Raw genomic sequence first — 12,031 nt, forward strand, 5'->3', positions numbered from 1 at the left:
AAAAGAAATTCCTTTAAGTCACGCAACTGGCACTGAAAAAGAAAGTGAAAACAGACCAACAGCATAAAAACAGCATCACACGTTTCAGCATCTTTGTTGGAGTGGAACTCTGACAGCAGGTAAGGACTTATTTTTGTGTTGTATTCTTACTGTTATGATGTTTTATTCTAATCTCAGAGATTTCAATGTTCTGCAGATCTAGTGTTGTTGAATGAAATCTGAGTGATCTGAGAGTCCTTTATTCCAGATTGTTGTACTCCACATAAACTAAACCCCAGTCAGAGATATCAGGTGTCATAAAGGTGGTTTTCAGATTTCTTTTCAGGATTTCTACTTCAAATTCTGTGGACGTTCACATAAAAGCCTGTGTTTAACCTTCCATGTCTCTTCTTCGGCACAAAATGAAGCAACCATGTTGTTTTAATGGCGAACAACAAGGAATATAAAAATTTTTTGTCGGAGGTGCTTCTACTGGGAATGCTGGTAGAAAACTGTTAAACATGTGTTAGTATATTTATTTTTCTGATCAATGCAGCTGCACTTTAAAGCTGTTAAAGTTTAAACGTCATGTATTTAAAAAGATATCGTGTTAAAGTGCATTTAGGTCTGAAACTGTCCCATAATGAAAGGTATGACAGTGATAGTGTAACTGCACGCCTTCATTCAGTGTTTTAGTAACAAACAGATCAACATGTTTACAGAGAAAACATTTTCCTTCAGCTGAGAATCTGAGTCTCATGAAGAGTCATCAGGAAAGGATTTATTTAAAGGGAGACGCTTCTTACAGCTGATTTAAATCCAAGAACACATTTTTGTTAATCTAAAGTTTAAGTGATTGTCATGTCCTATCTTGTTAGATTTATCTTTTATTAAAAATCTCAACGTGTCAGCTTCTCATCGTATCAAAAGTTGCATTGAATATTACTGTTTCTGGTGATTTTGTATTGAAATTCCCGTATCATGACAACACTACTATTTCAGGCATATGAAGACAGTTTGACCTGTAATTGATGCTGTATAAATAAAATTGAATTGAATTTGTATGACTTTGTTCTTGTCTGTCAGCTTGTATTATTTTCTATTCTATGATGTCTCTTAAATAAATGTTTACTATCTTTATTTCTAATATGTTCAAGTGTATCTTAACTTTTGATTCATTTCATTTTCATGTATTTTTCTTTAAATTCATGCATCTAAACATCTAACTGTATTATTTTACAGATATGGGATTTGGTAAGTCATGACTTTTTACACTTTCACTTTTATGTAAGCAGTTCTTAATGTTGCATCTTTTCTAATTTTGATAATGATTCACAGAAAATAATGCTGTTGATGAAGTTTTAAAATGTCCATTTATTCAATTTGGTTCCTTTAGGGTGGCTTAGTAAACCATGGAGGGATGTACCAAAGTGAGTATCAGTAAACAAACAGTCAGTGTGTGTGTGTGTGTGTGTGTGTGTGTGTGTGTGTGTGTGTGTGTGTGTGTGTGTGTGTGTGTGTGTGTGTGTGTGTGTGTGTGTGTGTGTGTGACAAACAGATCATCAATCACGGTGTTGTGTAATCAAAAATAAAAATAATACCGATAATATAATTATGTGTTTTTTATTCATGGATTAACAGGAACTCTCAGGAAAATCTTGAATTTTTGAAATCCTACCAGCCTGGAAATGTCAAAAATCTCAGAATTCTGCTTCATGGACCAGTTGGTGCTGGAAAATCCAGTTTCATCAACTCTGTCGACAGTGTTTTACAAAACAGAATCACTGCTGGACGTGCGGTAGATGCAATCACTGGAGGGAGCAGCTTCACCCAAACAGTAAGAACAACTGTTTTTGATTTTGGTGATTCCAAGTGAAAATCAGCCACAAATCTATAAAAATTTGAAAATTCTAATTCCCCAGTTACTGACCCTGCAAATAAACTTGTCTCACGTTGGAGAAACTTTACAGTTTTCTTCCTCATGCTGTCTATGAGTTTCAATCAGTAAGACAGTCTAAAATGATCTTTAAAATATGACACACAGTAAAGCTGGTCCAGATGGACAAGGAAGTGGTCATGAGAAATGTTGATGGAGGTTTAAAGATGTAGATTAGTTTTTAATAACCAGACGGTATAAAAGGATACCTGTGACATTAGTATTTGTTAACCAATCTAATATAAAATGCCAGTATTAAACAGTGATGGCACCAACAACTAGCTTTTGCTGAAGAATTCTATTTCAGTGCAGGTGTCAGAACAGTAAAGTGAAGACATAAAACAGTAATAAAATAATAAAACTAAGATACCTCGATGGGGTTTTAAGTTGTATATATGAAAACTGATGAGGAAGCTAGAAAAATACAGTCACTGTTCTGAGGTGTTGCAAAATAATTTCCCAGAGCACTTCATGACAGCCTGTGGTCTTCTGTTTATGGCCACGGTAATGACAAAGAGGGGGAAGAGATCCCCTCTGTTTTTGTTGTTCTTATCTCACCTTGATCTGTTTTAATTTCATACAGTTAAATTTTAGGAACTGTGCAGATATGAAATAAAAGCTCAGAATATAATCCAAAGCTTTCCCACAGTTTCCTTGAAGCTCTGATGTCTTTGATTTTTTGTACTGAAAATTTATCAGTGTTTTCCTAAAATGATACTGACATCTTACACTTTCTGCTTCACAGTACACACCGTACAAAATCAGCAAAGACTCAGGGGGATCTTATTCTTTCATGTTCAGTGACACCATGGGCTTTCAGCAATCAGCTAGACGGGGAGTTCATGTGGAAGACATCAAACTGGCCCTGAAGGGACATGTGAAGGACGGTTACAAGGTAAAGTCCTTTCAAATCTGACATTATTTAAGTTATCACTTATTATTTTACTGTCTGCTGAGTAACTGTCTCATTTAAATGTGTTGCATTGTTCAGAAAATATTATTTAAATGCCTTTAGCAGTTAATGTTTTAAACTTGTTTCTAGTTCAACCCCAAAGAACCGCTAACAGGAGGTGATTTCTACAACCCATCTCCCACTCTGGATGATAGAGTTCATGTTCTGGTTTCTGTTGTTCCTGCTGACAAGATCTCTGAAATGACGGGAGAAGATGTGAAGAAGATGAGAGAGGTCAGACAGACAGCCAGTGAAATGGGTAAGAACAGACACTGCAACAGTTAATACTTTATGTATTATTGGTATGATGTTGGCTTTTATGATTCAAGACAGTTGAAAAACAAATAATGGGTAAAATAAAGACTAGTTTTGTGCATCAACAGGCATTCCTCAACTGGTTCTTATAACCAAAATTGATGACGCCTGTCCAAAAGTCAGGGGATATATCAAAGATGCCTATTTGAGCTGCTTTCTGAAGGAACAGGTGAGTTTCTGTTTTATTTTAAGTTAACTTTTGAAATCTTTTAATATAATCTGGAATTTCAGGACAAACTTCTTCTTTGGTCTCCACTGTTCAGTCACTGTTAACAGAAATGATGTTTCTATAAAACCTAGGCCGAAAAATGCAGCTCCCTGCTGGGCATTCCACTGAACTGCATCTTTCTTGTGAAGAACTACAGTTCAGAGACCAAAACAAGTGATGACATTAATGCTCTGATATTGGTCGCACTGAGAGAGATGGTCTACTTTGGTGAAGACTTCCTCAACAAACTGCAGGACTGATGTACAACTGCTGAGGGACACTTTGCATGTTTGAAACATGAAAGAAATCTAACTCTGATGTGCATTAATACTTGCTGCTTTTTTTCAATGTCAAGCTTTTCATGTACAGTGAACCCTCGCTATAACGCGGTTCACCTTTCACGGCTTCGCTGTTTCACGGATTTTTTTAGAGCATTTTTTTATGCGTTTTTGTGTTCTGCATCCTGATTGGCTAAGGGACTGACCAACGTGAACAGTCTCCACGCCTCATCTCTGCCATACAGGCCAGCGCTGCCTGCTGTGGAGCGCTGGATCATTTCTCTCCTTGGTCTCCATGAAGTGAGACACCCTGAAAGAAGGAGCTGACGGAGCAGCCTTATTCTTTTCCCCCGCTGTCAACCGGACAGTGGACGTGGTCCCCAGTCGTCTCAGGCCACCGCAGCCGCGCTCCCCAGGAGAAGAGCGCCGGCGCGAGGCTTCCCCACCCTGGACTGCTCCAGTTGATTCAGCCGGTCCACTCTCTGAGGCAAGAGTACCGCCGCGGCGTCCACCTGGCTGCAGCTGCAGCGCTCCCCCAAGTGCAGTATTGTATAATAACTGTAAAAAATAAATCTGACTACTTCACGGATTTCGCCTATCGCGGGTTCTTTTTGAAACGTAACCCCCGCGATAAACGAGGTTTCACTGTATCTAGTACTCATTAAATTGTAGAAAAAAATCATGACACGCTTTCAATTTGAGCTTATAACTTGTTCATACATTTTTTTATTGCCTGTTATTTTACTTAGTTGAATACAAAATGGTGACATGAAACAACCTACTGCTCAAAGACTGCGCTTTTTGTGTGTGGAAACATGAAAAAATAATCACACGAATAAACTAAAAACCCATTAAAATGTACACCAGTCCATTGTGAGTTATGTTCTTTTGAGTGGTTATTTCTGCTTGTCTTAAAAAAAGAAATCAACTCAACTTGAACTCAGCTTCAGTTTTTTCTGTCATTCAGCAATGTTGGTGATGATATGAATCTGTGGAGAGATGTTTCAGTTGGACTGAAATGTTGCTCCATAATTTAACATTCTGACTCCTGAAAAACGACTGCTGTTACAACTTTATTTCTGATTTCACAAACCATGAATTTTAGATAGAGGAACTGAGTGCTGCCCTTGGTATTCCATTGTACTGCATCTTTCCTGTGAAGAACTATCACTGGGAAATCACCCCAGAATTAGGCTGTATTGGCTGAATGAGATTGTGTTGGTTCGTTCCACTCAAGTGGATCTACATGAACTCTGCTTTATAAGATATATCTATTGCTAATTAGTACCCCAAAAAAGTTTCTACTCACTGTTTCCAGTCATTTTTTAATAATTAGCGTTTTTGTGTGTCTTTTTTTTTACTGTGGCGTACTGATATTTACACGGGCGGACTAGGATTTGCAGTGCGTGCAGCGGTTTTTGGTCACGTGGACCAATAGGAGCCGAGTCTTTTTGCCATCGTATCAGATAAACACACAACATGGCGTCGACAGATACTAGCGAAGATGACAAAAACAAAAGAAAGACAAGGAAACCGCCTTCAAAAGTTACTAAAAAAGGATCGAAACGATGCTATATGCATCTCACAGATGTCCAGGGCGAAGACGTGCAGGACTTTACACGGAAATGGTGGGAAACTTACAGAACCTGCGTTTAGCCTGTTTTGGGACCATGGATAAAGTGCCTAGAAAGTGAATTTCGCTCCACTACGCTGGATCTACGTGTTCAATGCATTTTTTCATAGGCAATACCCTTCTCGACTCTGGGTTAAAAGTTCTCCTCAGAATATTTGTCCGAACTTTGTCACCAGCCAGAAATGTATCTTTATGAGAATACCCAAAAACGAAAATCTGGTGCTGCTGTTTTTGCTTGTTTTAAGTGCTATGTTAATTCTGGCAACACAAAATCTTTATCAGATGTCATAAACACATCTACCAAACATTTGAAACAAGTATTGGTGCCTTAGTGTACACATAGGTCAATTCAGAGTGAGAAATGTAGCTAATTTCTTGAGGGTAACGCTTCAGCTTAAGTGATTTGCACCCAGCACAATGAAATACATAGTAAATTTAGCTAAAAGCTTATGTGTCATATATTAAAAATATCACAACCTACTGTGTAATGAAAGATATAAAATAAAAAATGCACACCATGGCCATAAATGGCTGAAAATCAACCGACTTACTACCACGCCCTCCTAAATCGGAAAAATGGCAAAAATGGAAAAAGACAAAAAAATAAATACACAAAAGGTCAGAGTCATTCACAAGTATGGTATACAGCCATGGCCATAAGTTTAGACACAAGTACCATGACGCTTGTGAATCTTAGAAAATACCACAAAATTGTCACTTACAATACAAATACCAGTCATAGCCATCAACCAAAATGAAATATATTTCACTTTGGTTGATGGCTATGACTGGTATTTATATTGTAAGTGACAATTTTGTGGTATTTTCTAAGATTCACAAGCGTCATGGTACTTGTGTCCAAACTTATGGTCATGGCTGTATTAACTCCAGTAAGACAAAGGAGATGGTTTTCAACCCACCTACATCGAGTTTGAATAGAATTTTCATCGATCATAATCCAATAGAACAGGTGAACATATTTAAATACCTTGGACTCACTTTGGACAATGACTTTACCTTTAAACATCATGTCACAGATATTTATAAACGATCACAACAAAGACTTCATGTTCTCCGTACACTCAGTTCTCTTCATGTTGCTCTTCATCTCTTGTTGCTGCTGTACAAAAGTATAATCCAGTCCATTCTGCTGTATTGTTCTTCCTGTTTTTATACTTTATCAGTTTCAGACAGAAACCGACTTGTTAAAATTACATGTATTGCATCTAAAATTATACATCAACCTACACCTAACTTATCTGAACTCAATAATAAGGCAATAGCCCGTCTCGCCAGATCAATAATTTCGGACACTGAACACCCTCTTTATCACATGTTCCAGCTCGTCCACTCTGGACGCAGATTTCGAGCATTAAGATGGCATTATGTCCGTTACAACAGAAGTTTTGTTCCATCAGCTATCATCATCCTCAATAAGCTACCGCGCTGAACTTGAACTCTATTTTTGTGTGTCATATTGTGAATTTTTCTTTCCTTTGTCCTTGTATGTATGTTATGATGTGTGACATGACAGCTTGTGAAAACAAATTTCCTTCGGGACAATAAAGAGCTCTATCTACAGTGCCTTGTGAAAGTATTCGGCCCCCTTGAACTTTTCAACCTTTCGCCACATTTCAGGCTTCAAACATAAAGATATAAATTTTTAATTTTTTTGTCAAGAATCAACAACAATTGGGACACAATCGTGAAGTGGAACGAAATTTATTGGATATTTTATACTTTTTTAACAAATAAAAAACTGAAAAGTGGGGCGTGCAATATTATTCGGCCCCTTTACTTTCAGTGCAGCAAACTCACTCCAGAAGTTCAGTGAGGATCTCTGAATGATCCAATGTTGTCCTAAATGACTGATGATGATAAATAGAATCCACCTGTGTGTAATCAAGTCTCCGTATAAATGCACCTGCTCTGTGATAGTCTCAGGGTTCTGTTGAAAGTGCAGAGAGCATCGTGAAGACCAAGGAACACACCAGGCAGGTCCCAGATACTGTTGTGGAGAAGTTTAAAGCCGGATTTGGATAAAAAAGATTTCCCAAGCTTTAAACATCTCAAGGAGCACTGTGCAAGCAATCATATTGAAATGGAAGGAGTATCAGACCACTGCAAATCTAGCAAGACCCGGCCGTCCCTCTAAACTTTCACCTGGAACAAGGAGAAGACTGATCAGAGATGCAGCCAAGAGGCCCATGATCACTCTGGATGAACTGCAGAGATCTACAGCTGAGGTGGGAGAGTCTGTCCATAGGACAACAATCAGTCGTACACTGCACAAATCTGGCCTTTATGGAAGAGTGGCAAGAAGAAAGCCATTTCTCAAAGATATCCATAACAAGTCTGGTTTGAAGTTTGCCACAAGCCACCTGGGAGACACACCAAACATGTGGAAGAAGGTGCTCTGGTCAGATGAAACCAAAATGGAACTTTTTGGCCACAATGCAAAACGATATGTTTGGCGTAAAAGCAACACAGCTCATCACCCTGAACACACCATCCCCACTGTCAAACATGGTGGTGGCAGCCTCATGGTTTGGGCCTGCTTTTCTTCAGCAGGGACAGAGAAGATGGTTAAAACTGATGGGAAGATGAATGGAGCCAAATACAGGAACATTCTGGAAGAAAACCTGTTGGAGTCTGCAAAAGACCTGAGACTGGGACGGAGATTTATCTTCCAACAGGACAATGATCCAAAACATAAAGCCAAAGTTCAAGAGGGCTGAATACTTTCACAAGGCACTGTATATTAGAATGAGATCTAATGGCCTCAGCCAGGGGTTCAATAAAGAGTGTGAACAGGAGAGGGGACAGGGGGCAACCCTGCCTACAACCTCTGCGCACAGGAAAACTATCCGACATGAGCCCGTTAGTGTTAACCCTTGCAACTGGGTCTGAGTAAAGGATTTTTATTATGTTAATGAATTTAGAGCCTAGACCGAATTTATTCAATACAGAAAAAAGAAAAGACCATTCTACTCGGTCAAAGGCCTTTTCAGCGTCTAAGGAAACAATCAACCCTGGATCTTTGTTGGTATTGATAAGATGAACAATATTTAAAGCACGTCTTACGTTGTCAGAACCATATCTAGACTTCACAAATCCTGTCTGGTCTGGTTTAATAATTTTAGGGAGCACTCTTTCAAGTCTACGAGCAGTACTTTTGCTATAATTTTATAATCGACATTAAGAAGGCTAATGGGTCTGTAAGAAGAACATTCAAGGGGATTTTTATCCTTTTTTAAAAGTAAACTAACAGAAGCCTGACTCCAAGAGGGGGGAACCTCACCATTTAGAATATTATTAAAGGCAGGCATAAGAATGGGGTGAATCTCCTGCCAGAATCTCTTGTAGAACTGTAATGGGAAGCTGTCCGGACCAGGACATTTCCCGCTGGGCATTGCCTTGATAGCGGACCAGACCTCCTCCGGTGTAAAAGCAGCATTTAAAAGAGAACAATCCTCATCCGTGGCTGTAGGAAGAGACAAACTATTTAAGTAACCGGTGATGCCTGAGTCAGTATTATTTTAACTATAAAGTGATTTGTAGAAGTCTTTAAATGTAGAGTTGATTTTTACCGGATCACATGTAACCGAACCACGAGAGGTCTTTTTCTGGTTAATCAAACGATCGGCGCATTGAGATTTTAATTGATGAGCAAGTACACACGTGGACAAAATTGTTGGTACCCCTCAGTTAAAGAAGGAAAAACCCACAATTCTCACTGAAATCACTTGAAACTCACAAAAGTAACAATAAATAAAAATTTATTGAAAATTAAATAATCAAAATCAGCCATCACTTTTGAATTGTTGACTAACATAATTATTAAAAAAAAACAAACTAATGAAATAGGGCTGGGCAAAAATGATGGTACCCATAACTTAATATTTTGTTGCACAACCTTTTGAGGCAATCACTGCAATTAAACGATTTCTGTATTTGTCAATGAGCGTTCTGCAGCTGTCAACAGGTATTTTGGCCCACTCCTCATGAGCAAACAGCTCCAGTTGTCTCAGGTTTGATGGGTGTCTTCTCCAAATGGCATGTTTCAGCTCCTTCCACATATGTTCAATGGGATTCAGATCTGGGCTCATAGAAGGCCACTTTAGAATAGTCCAACGCTTTTCTCTCAGCCATTCTTGGGTGTTTTTGGCTGTGTGTTTTGGATCGTTGTCCTGTTGGAAGACCCATGACCTGCGACTGAGACCAAGCTTTCTGACACTAGGCAGCACATTTCTCTCCAGAATGCCTTGATAGTCTTCAGATTTCATCTTACCTTGCACACTTTCAAGACACCCTGTGCCAGATGCAGCAAAGCAGCCCCAAAACATTACTGAGCCTCCTCCATGTTTCACCGTAGGGACAGTGTTCTTTTCTTCGTATGCTTGGTTTTTGAGTCTATGAACATAGAGTTGATGTGCCTTACCAAAAAGCTCCAGTTTGGTCTCATCTGTCCAAAGGACATTCTCCCAGAAGCTTTGTGGCTTGTCAACATGCATTTTTGCAAATTCCAGTCTGGCTTTTTTATGAGTTTTTTTCAGCAGTGGTGTCCTCCTTGGTCGTCTCCCCTGAAGTCCACTTTGGCTCAAACAACGACGAATGGTGCGATCTGACACTGATGTACCTTGGCCTTGGAGTTCACCTTTAATTTCTTTGGAGGTTGCTCTGGGTTCTTTGGATACAATTCCAACGATCCGTCTCTTCAATTTGTCATCAATTTTCCTCTTGCGGCCACGTCCAGGGAGGTTGGCTACTGTCCCGTGGGTCTTGAACTTCTGAATAATATGAGCCACTGTTGACACAGGAACTTCAAGCTGTTTAGAGATGGTCTTATAGCCTTTACCTTTAAGATGTTTGTCTATAATTTTTTTTCGGATGTCCTGGGACAATTCTCTCCTTCGCTTTCTGTTGTCCATGTTCAGTGTGGTACACACCTTTTCACCAAACAGCAGGGTGACTACTTGTCTCCCTTTAAATAGGCAGACTGACTGATTATGAGTTTGGAAACACCTGTGATGTCAATTAAATGACACACCTGAGTTAATCATGTCACTCTGGTCAAATAGTTTTCAATCTTTTATAGAGGTACCATCATTTTTGTCCAGGCCTGTTTCATTAGTTTGTTTTTTTAAATAATTATGTTAATCAACAATTTAAAAGTAATGGCTGTTTTTGATTATTTAATTTTCAATAAATTTTTATTTATTGTTACTTTTGTGAGTTTCAAGTGATTTCAGTGAGAATTGTGGGTTTTTCCTTCTTTAACTGAGGGGTACCAACAATTTTGTCCACGTGTGTAAACGGCTAGCTTTGTTTCCAAATTCATAATATTTTTTTTTAGTGTACAATAGTAATTTCTGGATATCATGAGTATAGTCCAACTTAAGTTTCATCTTTTCAGTGGACAACAATTTAAAATTTGCAGTCGTGGGTGATTGTTTATGTAGTTGCTCTAAATTGTGCACCTCTTTTTCTAAGGCTTTCCTATTACCCTCTTGAGTTTTCTTTTGATAAGATGCATAAGAAATTAAAAGTCCACGTAAAGTGGCCTTAGCTGCATCCCAGATCATAGTGGGAAAGACTGGGGAATCTTTGTTATCAAGCCAATATTGAGATAGGTTTTTCTGTATGAAATCAATACACGGATCGCTATTTAACAAAGAGGTATTGAATCTCCATGATGGAGATCTAGGGATACTAAATTCTGAGTTAATATGCAAATGGACAGGGGCATGATCTGACAGAACAATAGAGTCTATATGACAAGCAACGACTGCATGTAAAAATTGTTTTGGAATGAAAAAGTAATCAAGTCTTGATTATAAATTATGAGGATGGGAGTAAAATGTGTAATCTCTGACATTAGGGTTTAACTGATGCCAAACATCTATCAAACCTCAGTCTGTACTCAAATTTTTAAGGACAGAGGATGAACTAGGGTTTGGAACTGCTGCGGAGGAAGATCTGTCCAAATAAGGATTTATTATGCAATTAAAGTCACCTGTGAGAAAGCCAAGGCCCTTACAGTGATAGTTAAACGTTAAAATAATTTCAGAGACAAAGCTAGGCGAGTCAGAATTTGGGGCATAAATATTTAAAATAGTTATATGTTGTTTTAGAATTGACCCTGAAATTAGAATAAATCTACCTTCTGAATCCTTTTCCTCATACTCCAAAATAAATGGTAGATTTTTATTAATGAGAATTGCTGTACCCCTCTTACTTTGACAGTAGGAAGAAAAATAAACCTGACCAACCCAATCTCTCTTCAACTTTAAGTGCTCTACATCAGATAATTTTGTTTCTTGAAGTAATGCGATATCGCTTTTTTGTTTTTTAAGATAAGTTAAATCTTTTTTTCCTTTTAACGACATTACCTATTCCCTGGACATTCCATGAAATCAGTTTCAATGACCCTGGCATTGTTTAATTAATACAAGAAACAACAGTAAAAAAAATACTGAAAAACAAAACATTGATTAGAATGTCGGAAAAACAGCCTATTCAACATCCGTCTGTTGTAGAACTCAAAATAAAGTGCACACAAAACACCAGTTACCAGCGCATATCCCCCTATCCTGTCCCCAAACGACAGAACAAAAGTATCCCAAATGAAGTCACTCTGTATGTTAGGCATTAACAAGCTGTAACTTAGAAAACAGACCACAGCTGTAGCTCAGACACCCGAGACAACGACCAAACTCCAGGGTGAATA

The 12,031-nt window shown here is 38.4% G+C and overlaps 1 protein-coding gene across 1 annotated transcript; it reads left to right on the forward strand.

The window, feature by feature from the left end:
- Positions 1 to 1,344: 1,344 nt before the first annotated feature.
- Positions 1,345 to 4,529, forward strand: LOC127531691 (interferon-induced protein 44-like; the record flags this gene model as incomplete). Its single annotated transcript, XM_051941525.1, has 6 exons — positions 1,345 to 1,409; positions 1,621 to 1,816; positions 2,661 to 2,810; positions 2,958 to 3,126; positions 3,251 to 3,351; positions 3,483 to 4,529. Coding segments are annotated over 6 exons (849 nt in total), but the record flags the coding sequence as incomplete, so codon positions are not given.
- Positions 4,530 to 12,031: the final 7,502 nt, after the last annotated feature.

The sequence above is a fragment of the Acanthochromis polyacanthus genome, chromosome 21, assembly GCF_021347895.1.
Source record: "Acanthochromis polyacanthus isolate Apoly-LR-REF ecotype Palm Island chromosome 21, KAUST_Apoly_ChrSc, whole genome shotgun sequence".
Taxonomy (NCBI): Eukaryota; Metazoa; Chordata; class Actinopteri; family Pomacentridae; genus Acanthochromis; species Acanthochromis polyacanthus.